The 16,925-nt window shown below is 30.7% G+C and overlaps 3 protein-coding genes across 3 annotated transcripts; 2 read left to right on the forward strand and 1 right to left on the reverse strand.

Annotated features, from left to right (window-relative positions):
* Window positions 1–1,693: 1,693 nt before the first annotated feature.
* On the forward strand, window positions 1,694–3,419 carry APC10 (anaphase-promoting complex subunit 10). Its single transcript, XM_068771511.1, has 3 exons — window positions 1,694–1,898; window positions 1,976–2,212; window positions 3,139–3,419. The coding sequence occupies exons 1-3, from the start codon at window positions 1,802–1,804 to the stop codon at window positions 3,348–3,350; spliced, it is 546 nt and encodes a 181-aa protein (XP_068627612.1). The 5' UTR covers window positions 1,694–1,801; the 3' UTR covers window positions 3,351–3,419.
* Window positions 3,420–3,436: 17 nt separating this feature from the next.
* eIF2Bepsilon (eukaryotic translation initiation factor 2B subunit epsilon) lies at window positions 3,437–6,938 on the reverse strand. Its single transcript, XM_068771510.1, has 10 exons — window positions 6,776–6,938; window positions 6,561–6,685; window positions 6,306–6,497; window positions 6,055–6,235; window positions 5,729–5,973; window positions 5,507–5,626; window positions 5,119–5,432; window positions 4,252–4,434; window positions 3,742–4,022; window positions 3,437–3,668 (listed from the first exon to the last, which is right to left on the reverse strand). The coding sequence occupies exons 1-10, from the start codon at window positions 6,866–6,868 to the stop codon at window positions 3,459–3,461; spliced, it is 1,944 nt and encodes a 647-aa protein (XP_068627611.1). The 5' UTR covers window positions 6,869–6,938; the 3' UTR covers window positions 3,437–3,458.
* A 988-nt stretch (window positions 6,939–7,926) lies between these two features.
* On the forward strand, window positions 7,927–16,914 carry LOC137928868 (Bardet-Biedl syndrome 7 protein homolog). Its single transcript, XM_068771872.1, has 15 exons — window positions 7,927–8,028; window positions 8,102–8,225; window positions 8,449–8,563; window positions 8,977–9,106; window positions 10,118–10,308; window positions 10,636–10,816; window positions 11,200–11,381; window positions 11,735–11,852; window positions 12,403–12,543; window positions 13,457–13,695; window positions 14,207–14,365; window positions 14,714–14,823; window positions 15,931–16,033; window positions 16,473–16,597; window positions 16,745–16,914. Exons 1-15 carry the CDS (start codon window positions 7,927–7,929, stop codon window positions 16,912–16,914), a joined length of 2,190 nt encoding a protein of 729 aa, XP_068627973.1.
* The last annotated feature ends 11 nt before the right edge of the window (window positions 16,915–16,925 follow it).

Consider the following 16,925-nt stretch of genomic DNA (forward strand, 5'->3'; position numbering starts at 1 on the left):
AACTGATTTCTATAAAACGGTATGCATTTTACAACGACTTTCCAGTCCGTAAAATAAATCATGCCAAGAAATCCCGCAATACTATACGCCACGGCCGAAGGAATGTAGGCGACAAACTGTTGTGTTGCTTTTCTTCCTAAAGCCATTTTTGATTATAGTTTTTATTATAAATATCTTTAAACCACGTTGTAATTTTTCTATACAATATTATGGGTGACTGTTATAAGAGTATTAAAAATTTTGACATTTAAAACGCATAAATATAATGAGTTCTTATAGCCTATAATAGCCAAAATGCCACAAGTTAAATTATCTTTGAGAAAAACTCTTGTAGACTAGAATTATTCTAGATACATATTACTCGTTTTAAAATAAATAATCTACTACTTAACAGGGACTTTAGTCTTAACTTTGAAATTGCAGTTTAATCGTAGTCTGCTAAACGGACGGATTTATTTCGCACTTTTTTATATTTTATGGCCAAAACGCATAGCACTCATTCGCTGGCAGTATTTATTATATGACGAATATCTACCGATAGAGTTGTAGTTAATTTTTCATGGGAACCTTGAATCGAAATTCTAAGTGCGTAACAAGTGAGTCTAAACCAAGAACTCTTCTTGGGGATCTTGCACCTCGGCACTCGTCGAAGCGTTTTTCTAGACGATCAAAGAATTAGGTGATCTACCATTCTGGTGGAATATCTGGTTTAAAGAACTAAGCTGGAGCTCCCGAGTGAGCCTTAAAGTCTATTTGCTGTAAGACGAAAGAAGAAGCGTCTACAATACTTTACTATACACCAATGCTATTGAAAATATAATAGTAATGTCTAATTCACCTAATAGAATAAACTTTTACATGGCAAATATAGTCTTTAACATATATTGTTGTTGCATTTTTTAAACGGTTTATTTTACATGTACATATTATTAATTTGCGTTGAGGTTGAACAAATAAATGTGAAAAGATATGCACCAATAACAACGATACAAATGTTTAACTATTTTCATTCCGTTGATTTTTTTAATTTTATTAAATGGCCAACCAAAAAAATAATTCTTAAGTTAACACAGAGTGCAACGTGCACTTAGTTTCAATAATTATTAACTATTATGATTTAATAATTTTTTAACAAACCACTGTTTCATATGGGTTGCCAATAAAAAAAAACAACTAATGGTGTCTATGCTAAGTATTCTTTTATTTTTAATTTACACTTAAATAAAATCAAATAACAGTAGCTTTAACGTGTTTATTCCATGCTGAATGAACATAGTATACCTGTCATTAAATAAAGAACAAAGCGTAAAACCTAAACGTATTACTTGCATAATTTACTATACGTGTGACTTGCATTAGCAAAAAAAAATTAAGATTTAACGAAAACTTAAATTTCATAATCGAAATTAATGTTACAAAAATTTTAAGTACAACAATTAACCTGCGAAAAGGTTCATTAAACTTTATATTTCACTAAATCTCTAAAAATGTTATATCGTCAGAAATTGTTCAACACCGAAAGATTTTTAAATTTATTATAGCATAAAGAATTTTAGCAATTACAAATTATAATTCTTTCATTTAAAAATATATAGTGAAATTTTGAACACGTTTTTAAAGTAAAATAATATCGTTACCTGCTTACAGACAGTCATTTATGGAAATATTGACTATGAACGATATTGACTATGGATTCTAGTTCTTTACTTTGTGTTATCAGTGTATCATAATAAAAATAATACGTGTGAGAAGCGAGAACACTTGTTTAGTTCATATTTACTTATAAAACAATCAATACGTAATGAGTACAGAAAAAGATCCTCTTACAAGTGAACGTTCTGGAACAGTGCGAGAAGTAGGAAATCATGCTATTTGGAGCTTGTCTTCTTGCAAACCTGGTTACTATTTTTTTTTGCGACGAAGAAGATTGCTTATTTTAATATATTTTAGCTGACCGACTGATTCTCATTTTTAGGTTTTGGTATCGATCAGTTACGAGACGATTGCATGGACACTTATTGGCAGTCAGATGGACAGTTACCACATTTAGTGAATATTCAATTCCAGAGGAAAACTATGGTTTCGCATATATACATTTACACAGATTACAAGTTGGACGAAAGTTATACACCAAGTAGAATATCCATTCGAGCAGGAACTCACTTTAATGACCTACAAGAGATAGAAGTTATTGAATTGATAGAACCAAGTGGTAATGATTTATTTTTTAAGTTTGTTTATATGTTTACATTTTGTCATTTACAGTAGTTTTGTTTTTTTTAATTTAATTTTTATGGCCATTTTCATGGGGTGGAAAAAAGTTTGGATGAAAGAAATGTTACTCAAAATATTAGATTTATTTCCTTTACATCTATATATCTTCATTTACTTTAGCATATAAATTGCTGCTGTGTGTAATAAAGTCTTACCAAAGCCTTGCCAGTTGTACTACTGTACTTATAGCGCAACATCATGTATATTAATTTTTCCTGCAACCATGCAATTGATAGACAGTAGCAATTTAAGTTAAATAAGAAAAATATAATTTTTCAAATTGTATGCTAATTGCTTTACCAAAAAAAGATGAATGCTTATGCTTTCATTAATTAACTGCATTTGAGCATTCTGCGTAAGCTGATCACATTGAATGTACATTTTGCTTCTTTTGTTCAAATGCAGTTTATTTTTTACTTGAATGCTACCAATTTTTTGGAAGCATTTATCAGAAGATAGAATTTTAAATAATTAGTGTATGTTGCATGACTTCTTTACAATTTAATAAACTAACTTTATTTAATGGCCAACACAAAAAGAATAAAATTCCTACTTATCTTACAACTAAGTCTATTCGGGAGGAAATTCTCAATGGTCCTACTGGTAAGACCATTCAATTGAACAACTGGGAAAAAGGGGTTCTACATACATACTTATCTTATCCATGCACTTTAATACATTTTATTTATTTATACTTTTAGAACCTTACATTAGGGTCAACTAAATTTAATTCATAATTCATCTACATCAAATTTATTTAACACAAATATTTTCTGTGCGAGCCAAATAATTTTTAAACATTATTTATACTATGAAAGACTATAGTCAAATATCTGTTATTAAATAGTAAACAACTTGTTGCAGGTTGGGAAATGATACCTATTAAAGACATTCATGACAGACCCATCAGAACATATATGATTCAAATAGCTGTACTAAGCAATCATCAAAATGGAAGAGATACACATATGAGACAAATTAAAATTCATTCACCGTGTGAACCAACTTCATTTGATCTTAATAAATTAAAGAATTTTTCAACTGTGGAATTCCAACAGTATGCTACCATTAGATAAGAAAAAATCGAAATTTGTCCAAAGCATTGTTTAAATGACCACCTTTCACCTTTAATAATAAATATAAAACATTACAAATAAAAAGATTTGTTTACATTGTTATATATTTTAATCAGATTCTTCACTTTCTTCACTAGCTTCTTGAAGCCATATAAAGAATTTATTCAAAGATGTTTCATTAATTAGAAGACTTTCGTTCTCTTTTAAATCCTCAAACCATTCAATTAAAGAATCTTCATCAACAACATCTATTTCATACAGAAGGTGAATTATTTGACCTGCTTTACCAAGGAGCCAATCACATTTTAAACAACTTTCCTGCAAAATATTTAGTTTGTTTAAACTTATAGTTAGAGTTTTGTATTTCAATATGACAATCCATAAAACATACCTCAACAGCTTTTAAACAGTCCATTATTGATGGCTTCGTTTTTATATAATTTGATAAAATAGGACGAAAGAATTTGAAAAGGTCTTTAACAGTAACCATAACACTTTTACTATTGACCAGAATAGGCAAGCTGAGCATAGCTCTGATAACAAAGAAGTTAACTTCGTGTAGTTGAATATTGTAAGCATATCTGGATGAGTTAATTTCCAAGATTAAATAATCGCATTTTAATTTTTCTTCATACCCCCTTGCTAAACTGTCAATCACTTCTTGTAAAAATACTGAAAAAAAAATTATATTACTTTAAAAGCTATTTGAAAAAACCTTTTATCAGAAATATTAACATAAACACAATTTTTGAACTACTGTATATACAAAACTAGCAGCTCTGTGCAGAATCCACAAAACCAAACCAACATGTTACTATCCGTCTAAAATGCCTAATCGAATGTTAGGTACTATAAGTATGTCTACAATTAATTTAAAATCATTGAAAATATTTTGACTTACTATTAGTGTCTTCTGGGACTGGTGATTCAGGTAGAGAAGATTGAGCACTAACATCTGAAGAGTAGAAGGAGTCACTGTCACTCCACTCTTTATCAAATCCAATAAAATCATCACCGCCGCTGCCTTCTGATTCATTTTCCCATTCTGTTCCACTCTCTGATGTTGATTTTACCAAAGGCTTTTCTAAAACATTTATGGCAAACTATAAGATAAAGAAACTCCACTTGGCTTTGTGCAAAAACAGGTAAATATTAATTGGACCCATGTAGACATAGCATATACTTTACTTTTTTTTTTAATAAATGTTGTTTTTTAATAGTGTTAGTATGCATGTACGGGCAATACCAAAATATTGGTAATTGAGCTCTTAGGAGCAATTTTCATAGATTATTCCCTATAAATCAACATGGGTCTGAATTTGCTGTATATGACAAAAATTTGTACAGTACTCTAAGTATTAGATATACAAAAAGTAATGTACTATACAAAAATGGCAAGTACTATCAATTGAGAGTTCATATTTTTCTTCTTTGTGATCTATCACTCAATTTCAGCTTGATGTTTATTTATCAGACATCTTGTAAATTTAGCAAATAGGAATTAATCATAAGTACCATACCTATATTCCCTTTTTTATAACAATCAAAATATTTCAATGATTTAATTTCTTTAATAAATAAATATGAACAGAATTAACCCATTTCATTATTTTTTTCATCAATTGTGTATATAACAAAATAAAACATTGTTTGCAGTACAAATAAAAATGGATAAACAATGCCTGAAAGCATTTGTCAAATTTTTCATTCACCCAGCAGAGGATAGTTTCCATTTCTAAATTTGGTTTGTAGGAGAAAAGGTACTTACCAGTAACCCCTTTTTCTGAATTTTCAATAAATTCTCCTTTAAACTTGCTTCCATTTTTCACATTGACATTGGGTGCTATGATAGTACCATTTTCTATAACGGAATTTCCCTCTACACAACAGTTGTCAGCAATAAATGAATTGATAATTTTACAGTTGTCTTTAATAGTAACATTATCCAATATCTGGCTTCCTAGTAAAGTCACATTATTTCCAATAACACAATTCATACCAATCATTGTTTTTGAGATAGTAGTGTTATCACAGATTTCAGTATTTGACCCTATCAATACATCTTCAATAAGAGTACAGGATCTAAAATATTTATAATATTAGTAATTTCTTGTAAGAATGTGATATGTAATAATATACTTTTAACTTATGTTTACCTGCTCAACTTGGAACTAGTTTTACGGAAATTATGATTACCCATGAAAATATAATTATTTTGAAAGAATGACCCAGTTTCAATTGATAATGGATATACCCAATTATGTAGTATATCCCACCTGTAACAATTTGCAAAAATTTGTTATAAACTTTTACCATTTGCTAACAGATTTTACACTTTCTTACACATAGAAAACATCAACATTACAAATATTACTTACGAGACTATTTGATAAGTTTTCCAATTAGTGATGGCAGCAGCATATTGATTTTCTTTCAAAATTTCATAATATAAGGAGCTAGCTAATATTTCTTCATTAATAAGTACTCCATTAACAAAGTCATCTCTTGTTTGAAAATCAAAATTATCAGCAAAAAGGGGAGGCACAGATGGAGAACATAAAGCAATATTGGCATCCACCAGATTATAATGTAGTGTTAAATCAGAATGGCTTAAGATGCAGTCCTGAAAATTTTAAAACATTTAACATTCATTAAATCATTTAAACTTGATCCCATAAAACTTAATAGTATAAATCATATTTACTAGTGGTAATTGTAGAACAGTATCATTGGATTTTTTCTCCTTTTCATGAATAAGGACTTTTTTTGTATTTTTATCGCATGCCAGAAACATAGGTTTATTGTTTTTAATTAAAGGATGTTCCCATGAAACTTTCTTATAAATTAATGTCATTGCAGCCTCTTTGTCCTTTTTACACGTTAATCTAAAAAATGAGGATGATTATTTCATAAATCATAGCATGTATAGAAAAGTTAAATATGCTTTAGACTTACTTGTGTTTCTCAAGCAATGCAGCAAAATTGATATTTGTTATGCTGTTGACTCCCATTAATATGAAATATCCTCTTACAAGGCCTGCTCCATCTATTTCTCTCATTACATCACCCATAGTTTGGCAGGTTTCAGACATTATTATTTGAACATCCATGTTTAAGCTCCATAGTGCCTTGTCTTTTTTGCATTTTCTGTAATTATTTTAATTTAGTATAATATTAAATAAAATAAACATCATTTATTATTAAACTTACGTGATATGTTCCTTAATTTTCGGTCCGTCGTGACAACAAAATAATATCGTTTCATCTACTCCACCAAGTCCTAAAGATTCCAAAACATAATCTATTAAAGGTACACCAGCTACAGGAAACAACGCCTGAGACAAAAGAGAAAAATAAACATTTTTATATTTTAAGGAATAGTTAAATTGTTACTAATTATACTTCTAGCATTTTTCTTATTTCACCATTGGTTTGATTTTGTTGATTGGCGCAAAATTATTATTGAAGGTATCCATTATAACTACTGCTTGAACTACATTTTCTTGACTCGATTCCATTATTACGTTACAAACAAATTATTTTAGTTTTTAACACGTATAATTTGTATTCTAACTTTACAGGTTAAAAACTGACACTTAACATAAGATGTTTTTCGATGTCATTAAAAGTTGAGTGTACAGATATTTAACCCTTTTCTTGATAATGTATCTGTAGAGATACATCAGAATTTAAAAAAAAAATAGTGGCATCAATTTTGAAAGCAATGTAATAATCATTTGTATGTGAATGTTTAGGTAATTTCTTAATTTTCGAACGCTTGTTCAGTTTTTTTCTGTTGGCATCCTTGGGTCTTAAAAGTCAAATGGTATGAATATTAATGTAATATTAAAAAAAATCTGGCAAGTTAAGGGTTAAAAAAAAATTGAGCTAAACTAAGGCCTATTTTCAACAAGTGCTTTAACTTGTAATAACAATATATATTTTTAATGTTGTGTGTATATCCATTCAATTATCATTATTTCAGCCGTAACACGTTCCCTGCCGGATAAATGTCCAATAGAACCGGTTGGATTTGATAGTAGTGTACATATTTATAAATTACGAATTCAAGCAATTTTTCCTTTTTTCATTATTAATTTTTAAAATGTGTAATCTACAACACATTGAACAGGTGTTGTACACCTTATTAAATTCTATTTTAAATTAATAAATACATGGCAATAGCAAACAAAGTTTACATTTGGTTCTTTCCTATGTGTAATTTATAATCGATGCCTGAAAATTATTTCAAAAGCGACATCACGTTTTATGTATTAAAATATGATTAAGACTATTCTTATAATCTACATATGTAGGTGTGTGTTAGTTTATACTCTACTGCGTCTTAAGAATTATTTATATTTGTAATATAATTCATTAATATATTAAAAATATTTTTCGAACTATTACATTCGATCGGAAATAATTTTTATTTGTAATACTACTCTAATTCTTAATGAATTAGCTATTAATTATAGTTATAATGGAAAGAAGTTTGTTTACCGTAACGTTACCTAGGTGCTATTGATCACCCCTTTATAAGGTTTTTTCGACGACTGATTATAAATAAATTGAAATGGAATACGATTTATCTAGAATTGATTACATTCTTTGCGGAATTACTTTTCCAGACACCTTAAAAATTCTTCCTTGTCCAGGACATAAAACGCAGCAAAAGGTATAATATAATTAATTTTGAATGTTGTTTCTTCAAGAATGGCAAGCTTACCTCAATTTATTCAATGTTTTAGTTTGCTATAGGAGATAAAAATGGTGTTTTGCAATGTCTTTATATAAAAGATGAAGAACCAGTTGTACAATTTAAAACTTTACCTGGTAAACCAATAACCACAGTGCATGTGGCTTCAGCAAACGGTAATAATTTTTAATTAACGTAACAATTTTATTAGCATTATAATATTATCCTCTGAAAAAGCCGCGATTTTTTATTGTCTATTATAAATTTTAAAATATTGTTTAAACCACTTAAGAAGAACAAATTCTGTAACAAAAATCTAAAAGACTTGTATGTGTGTTAATAAACAAGGCAAAACTATAATATGCCTGTGCTAGTATTTAACAATGATTATTATTTCAGGAAATTACGTAGACAAAATTTTCGCTGCATCTGGCAATGAAATAAAGGGATACACACGAAAAGGCAAAGTATTTTTAACAATCGAAACATCCGTATCAGAAACAATAACGTCAATGTAAATATTACTATTTTTGGTCAATTTATTAATATTCATAATAATATATACATACTAATATTATTTAATCGCAGTTATTGTTTTGTTTGCTTTTTTTATTAAATGGAGTATGGAGTTTTTTTATAAAATTGTCCCAACATAAATTTGTTTTTAATTTTAGAAAGTTAAATTGAACACAAAGTTTTTTAGTGCAATTGTAATAAAAATATGTAATACCATTTAAAATGTATTTTTAAATGGGTGGAATTTTGAAATTTAAAAAGGAATTAATTCCTCCAATTGAACGTATAATGATATTAATATTTTTTGTATCAATTCAAGAGATAATCAATTCAAGGGATAATTTTATATCAATAAGGGGATATATAATATTGTTATATGCAATACCTTTTTGCATAATTTTTTACTTCCAGGTGTATTGTAGGTAGTGACATAATACTTTGCAGCGGATGTACGATTACCTATTACCGAGACTTGCGAGAAATTTTTACATTTTGCTGTGAAGACCGAGTACTAGACATTGCTGGATTTGCTACACCAAATGTAAGTCTAACTAGATAGTCTAACAGATGTTTTCATTTTTATAACTGATAATTAAAGTTTTTTAAAAATTCTTGCAATGTAAATCGTCTCATTCATCATCATCATTTTAGCTGTAAGACATCCACTGCTCGACATTATACCAATTAGATTTTCAATAGGACCGCTTGCAATCCAGCGTCTTCCGACGTCCTTAACAAAGTCGTGTGCCCATGTTGTGGGTGGATGTCCTATGCTGGGCTTGGCGGTCCGTTGTGTCCCCTGAAGAACCTTAGACTTGAACCTAGAATCTGACATTAAAATTGTACCACAAGCGATAAATATTTTAGGAGAAGAAAGGTTCTCTATCTTAAATTAAATGGATATCTGTTTTGTAAAGAAAATTTCGTGACAGTTCCATATGGAATGCATGTATTGACATCTGACTGCACGCCCGCGGGAATAATATCATAAAGAGTTCCGACAGTTGCGGAACATATGGCACGTTGTGGTGACGTTTTTCAACGAGGTATCTTGTTGCGATAGCCTTACTCGAAGTTCTTTGGCGGTTATCGGCTCTTAGATCATTGACGCTCCATAGAGTGATTAGACTCAGGTGCCTCTACGAAGGAACTTTGGTTCGGATACTTGTCGAGAATACCCGACACAACGCAATATTCCAACACAAGAGAGTTGGAGAGGGCCGTACCCGACTCTCTCGTGCCTTGGTCAGTTGATATTGCCTGGCTAATAACACTACTACACTTCGTAAAGCGTTAGTGCTGGGACAAGAAGTATGATCAGTTGACATCGGCTATAATAAACGATCTAAATCGAACGGCGACTCGAAGTACGTCGTGAGTTACGGCGGCGTTCTCTAATGCGAATCACTTGTGCAAACTGCAAGACATTCGTTTCATTTCTTTCGTCGCTGTCAATCGGACTCGCGTGTTAATAATAAAGCTACTGTATTTAGCTTCTAATGTGGCAAAAATCCTTTAATTAACACTTATATGTAAACCCCTCATGTTTAAGAGTAACAGAGTCCGACTTCTACTACTAATTGCAAACAAGGGCGCCATAGTTATAGAAAATGGAGAGCTTTTGGCACAAATACACATAGCAGCTGGACCATCGCGCCTCACAACACTACCGGCGCCGCGTTCTTCAGAAGTATGTGTTTTTTATGGAGCAGCAAATGGCTCCATTGGGCTGATTAAGTATGAGTAAGCATTAAAATCTATTAGAAATGTTTTTTTTTCATAATGGAGGTATATGATAATATGTTCACAATATACCTAATTATTATTGGGATAACATTATTGTATATTCGTATTGTCGTTTGACGAATTATTTTTAAAATAAAGGAAAAAAACTAAATACAGACTAAATACAACCGATTATATAATTTTTTTATGTTTATTATGATATAATGAAATTATATTAAAAATAAAATAATGTAAAGCACATCCCGCAAAATCATTTTATCATACAAAAATCCTGTATGTAATAGTAGATTTCTTTACTACATTTAATGTTAGTCTTTTTAACAGAACTGAATTAACAAACAAATGCATCGTGGAGGGTGGAAGTCTGGGACAGATTGTTTGCATGGGCTGGTTCTTTAATAATGTTGGCGCCCATTTAGCAGTTGGCCGCCATGACGGCTCCGTTCAGCTTTACTTTGTAGACTTAGACAATTTTAATGAAAAACCACGGGTAAAATTCACTTATGTAAGTAAAACAACGCCTGCCACTCTTGTTATTCATTTATTTATATAAGATATAATACAAGAAAATCTCGTATCTCCTCTATGCTCCTTCAAAAGTTTCGTTTTGTCAATGTCAAAAATATATTGAATTTTAAATGGCAAAATAATTACGAGAACAGTTGAAATGATCGGCTCATTTTTTATTTTTTATTGTCACTAACTGTAATAACCCACATTTACAATATAAGTATTAATATTTAACCAAAAATGAGATCGAGATCATATGAGCAACCGATTAAAAAAGTACGCTGTTATATAAAAAAAAGTTTTTTATAGTGTATATATAATTTATTTTTATTGAAAAACAAAAATAAGTTTCATGTAACATTTTTTTTTGTATTACAGTTTTGCGGTGAACCAATAACTTCAGTATGTGGAGGATGCGTAGGCGCAGATGAAAGTGAATTATTAGTATCGACATTCTCCGGGAGAATATTCGCGCTGCGTTCTCAGCGTTTGATTTCAGGCAGTATGGTTCCTAAAAATGTGACTGCAGATGCTCTTACTTCAAGGCGCACTAAACTTGAGTAAATATTTATATTCCGTAAAGATTACATTATGAATTAAATTTCATCTTTATACATATGATGGTGGTGATGGTTTTTGGGGTTTTGAAGTGGATATTACAAGCACAGCGTGGGTCTCCTACCCAAACGCCGCATAGACGACTCTGTTAAGGACGCCAGAAGACTCTGAATAAAGGCCGCTTTCAACCGATCTTATTGGAAATCTAAAGGGGAGATCTATGTCCAGCAGTAGACGTGTTGGGTGGCAGATGATATAATATTGCCACGTTTGAATAAATAAAGATATCTCAATTTAGCACTCTTTTTATTTGGTTACTTTAGTTTTTATTAACTCTCGGACTATGTAATTTTAGGCTAGAAATAGCACGTTTAGAAAAACAAACTGCTAACGAACGTGAAAAGTATCAGCGTAATACGCGATCTCTTAACACAGGATTGTCGACGCCCCCTTTATTGGACATAGCATGTGAGGTAATAATATTTTAATATATTTACTCATCTTCTTTCGGACCGTATCTGTATGTTTTATATAATTAACTACTTAAATATGACAACTTTTTAACATATCTAACTTGCGTAGTACCCCGCACTTTTTGGAATGTTTGTCGACGGTAGGCGACCATAAGGCCGCAACCAGATACGCTGGTTCGATCCGATTCGACCCACGCTTGAATAGTAGCCGTAGCAAAACCTAACATCAACGACCGGCACAGGTGGCGTTACTTACCATTTTTTTACCTTGCTTACACTACTGTCGAAGTGGCATTTGTAGATTTCGCGGATGCGAGGGGGCATGGCAAAGGCGCTCAGACTAAAACGTCTTTTAAGCTAGCGAGCTCTTAAATCGCTAAGATAAACGCTCTATAGAGTGACTATAGTTTAGAGCCCCCTTGAAGGGATCTCGGTTTATGAGTAACATAGTGCGCGACAAACTTTCCAACTCTTTAACATTAAGGCTTAGAAAAATAAATGTAACTATGTAATACTGACTTAAACCTCTGGTAATTATTATTGTTACAAGTTGAAAGGAGCTATGCTTAATGGATGGCAAGAGGTGGTTGTTACAGCGGGTGTTCCTTTGGACATGCTCTTTATTTATGGAAACAAACAATTGGAACTAAAAACTGACAATGCTGCTGTTTCAAGTGTTTGTCCTTCACAGGTAACTCTGACAACCATATTTGTAACAATCTTATATAAAGGACGATTGGTAATACGCGTAAAAGCCTTTTTATCCTATCCAAAAACCAATTGTTTCAGTAATAATAAATAACGTAATGATAATATAGTAAGAAAAAGTGTTGTCACAATTCCGATTACTTCATATTAAAATTAATTATTGAACACTATCTGACCCAGTAAACTCTACTGCCATAAGTTATTGGCCTGTCATATTTCCATAGAGTATAAGAGTGATCACTTGATACAGAGTGAGTAGACATAGACGTAAAAGCTTTAAAGATTTTTGCTGACAAATGGGCCATACGTTTACCCCTTTAAAACTATTACATCCATAACCAATCATCCTTGATATCTTTCTTTAATATTGTCGGCTGGTGTAGACGAGTAGTATGTATTCTCTATTAGTAGATAGACATAATAGTAGATTATTTTAATAAACTGCCTATAATTCGTAGTAATTCGTAATTCGTTCTCTTTAACAAAGCAAAAATCATCACTGTCCGCTTACACCAAGTCGTTACTAATTAGATTTAGCATTATAGCGACTTAGTGACCAGTTCAAGGTGTACTTTCAAATGCAATAGATATTTTATTATGTGTTTCCAAAGCTTTTTTAACATCGCATTTTTGTGGAACAGGTTTATCAAGTTCAAGTGAAAAGACTATTTATATATCCACAGTGGTATATTTAACATAGATGTCAATTTCCCACATACAAAAAATGGACTTTAAGTAATAATAAACTGTCATAAAAATTTAATTTGTTAAACGTGACAATACAGAGGATGAACCAACATATTTACTTGTCCTACTTTCTTTAACTTCTGGTAAAATTTTACGTGTGACACAGTAATATAAATTTGTTAAACAATTTTATTAAACCAAAATAACAGGGGACATATTCCGAGGTTCTTGCTACAGTCAGGTGTCAAATCGGTACAAGAAGAATTTGGTTACAAATCCGCACTAGTTTAGAATCTATATTGGACTCCACGGAAACTACACAAGTATTGCTCTACGTACTACCCGCTAGCGCACCTCGGGTTGCTCGACTTATCAAATTAACGCTTCCCGCCTTACCGCAATACTTCCAGCACGTCGATCTACAAGAAGTTGACCGAGATGACAATAGGTAAGTTGAATAGTAAACTATTAGGATAAAACTATTTTGTTTAAGACGATATACAAAGATGATTGGTTGTAAATGTAAAAGCTTTTAAGAGTTGAATGTATTACAATTAATACCGTACATAATTGCCCACAAAAGAGTTACTAATTACATGAAGCCTAGAAAAAGGAAAAACAATATTATTTTTATTTCTAGTGCTAATCTTGTGTATATTGTTATTTTTCTTACGTTTATTAATATTCCTATGCACATATACCAGATTGTTAATATTACCATTCCTGTTGTTACTTATTCTCTGATGTTGTTAGCCCGAGGGCTTTTACAGGTTCATCGGAGCTGAATTCACAGAGCGGAAGGGTCCTAAGGGAAGGAAGGGTACCTAAAATTCCTGTGGTATAACTATGTACATGATGTAACTTCACTGAAATGACTTTTTTTTTTCATTTTTCACCATTAAATACTTAATTGATTAACCATTTTAATAGAAAGCTTAGCATATTTCTGTATGTTGCAGAGTGTGGTGTGATTTAGGCGTGTCTGGTGGTTTTTCCGTTGCCGAAATGACGTCTTGGCTCAACGAAGCATTGCCAGGTGATTTGCCAAGGCCGGCAGCGAGCATTTCCTTTGCACGTTTGCATTGTCCCCTGAAGACGATTCTCATTTGTCGATATCAGTAAGACATTTTATAAGAATTTGTTTAAGGGTTTTACTTTTTATTGCAATTTTATAAATACAATTAAACAGACTTTTTAACCTGAGATATATCATAAACTAAATTAAATTTTTCTGTACATCTAACATCGTAGATAATATAATAAATTTCAATCATCTGGTATTCTTATAAAACAAGATTCTTTATACAGGAATAAGCTTTGAATAATTAAATTTTATGAAATCCCACAAACAACTTTAAAACAAAATTATTTGTTGGCACCTGTGTCGACTAGTGCATCGATAATGTAAATCTAGTTAATGATGTGTTTAATTATGTCATAAGTAAAATTTGACGTATTTTTTTCAGACGCGGCAAAGCTTCGTTTAAGTCTGATAATATTTCAACAATATCAATTTTGAAATATCTTCTTTCTAATTGTTCAATGAAAAAAGCTATTCGACTCAATATTACTTGTGGTAAGTTGTATAAAACATATATGTTTATTAATTTTTTTTTAACAATTTTATAATTCCCAAAAGAAGGAAACGCTTAGTATTCAAAACGTGCGGAAATTATTTTCTATATTTCACGGAAAAATAGTTAAAAAAATATAGCGCGCCTTGGCAATAATGTGTTTGTGTCCTGGCTGTTTCAATATTTTGTTGTAAACCAGAAACTAAGTCTGTCTGGGAGTGCAGGAGAGGGATGTAGTAGAAAGTAGAGTGACAGATATTGTAAAAGATGATAAATGATAAACAAAATATGAAGCACAAAATGAAGTAAATAAAATAATAATCAAAATGAAAAAATTTACCCTTGTGAACAAAGGTCTCTTCTCGGGGGCCATAAAAAACCTTTTTTTATGATGATGATGTAATTCATGTTGAATAAAGGATTTTGTATAGTCTTTCCAAATAAATACCCTTATTTCTAGGTTTCGATTCACGGAACAAGTTATTGCACAAAATAAATCTATTGGCCACTATCATTGCTGCTTTTATCGACAGATTCACTTTACATTTTCTTTTGTTTTGTTAACTTGGTCAGAGCATCTAGCCTATATTTATCTTTTCTTACTGTGTGGACTTCTAATTTAAACTAGCAAAAGAGTTACATTGATTAGTTCTTTAGTTTCTTTTTCCATCCCAATTGCAAAAACAGGACTAGCACTTCCGACACATTTTAATGTATTACTTCTGATAAGGCAAGAACGCATCGCAAGCACAAAATAAGTATGTGCCGTATATGGAGATCAAGCTTTAAAAGAAAGGCAGTGTCGAAATATAAAAAAAGTTGGTTTACAAGATCGGGCAATATCAAATTGAATAAAGTTATATTTTGAATAAAAAATCATAATTTTCCTTCTTATTTGAAATCGGTAATGACTTAGTTGCCAACCCAATATATTATAATTGTTCATAAGTATACCGATCCTCTATCAGCAGGTTATCCTAAATGAATAATACCTAAGTTTTCCTTGGTCTATTTAAAATCCTTTTCCAGCTCATGAAAGTTTGTTTAAGACTATATACACTAATAATGATAAAGAAAAGTGTGGATTAATTTTATTTTTTATCACTTAGATGTTCCACCTGACTGTTGCGTTGAGTTATTTAAAGGCTTAGTGCCAGATTTCCTATCAGAATATAAACGGAACGAAGACCGTTTCATAAAAGAAGCTATTGGGTATGTAATCAAATTTAAGATTTATATAAAATAAATAATATTATATTAATTAAAATATTATATTAACTAAGCGTGAATAGGAAGGCATTATGTTTTATTAGTATTTTCATCAATTAAGATAACTGCATCTCTACAAGTTTTTGTATGCGCTTATTTCACATTCCACCACTTAATTTATTGTACGAATATTTACATGAAAATAATTTTTCACCATATAAATTGTAATGTTATCATTATTTTTACATTAACAGTAAATATTACTTCAAAATGAATTGTAGCATAAAGGCATCGGCATTTACCTTTAAACTTAGCCTTTTATGTTGATATATAAATTTATAACACTTGTAAAAACAACATGCGTAATCAAAAGTTGCAATAGATTAAAATTAAATTATTAAGGTTTTAAACCGTATATTAACTTTAAATCATATTATTAAAGAGCTCTAGATCTAGATCAAAATACAATAAACGAATCTGAAGAATCCCTTTGCGAGGAATACATGAAAATATGGAAATCATCGGTCGATGACACGAGTGATAAATTACTTTTCAATGATTTAGTGGGTAAGTAGATCTTTTGCAATTCCTAATCAAAGTTAATACATAATAAGTGTTTAACGGTTTTAATAAAACTTGTTTTTCACATATTTTCATCATCGATAAAGTAAAAAAAATATATATATAATATTCACGTGAAATTTCTCTTTTCAGCCACCGTAGAACAATGGTATTTTGATTATTGCAAATTATTATTACGCGAAAGTCATTATAATAATAACAAGCTACGACTAAAAGCTGCGTTACAAAAATGTCAAGTAGAAGAAATTGAGAGGATACTTTCAATTAATGAACCACATATCGAATGCGCAATAAACGATTAAATCATAATGTA

This window comes from Battus philenor, unplaced genomic scaffold, assembly GCF_028537555.1.
Source record: "Battus philenor isolate CCGP_79_NKW_IND1 unplaced genomic scaffold, ilBatPhil1.0.hap1 SCAF_4, whole genome shotgun sequence".
NCBI lineage: Eukaryota > Metazoa > Arthropoda > Insecta > Lepidoptera > Papilionidae > Battus > Battus philenor.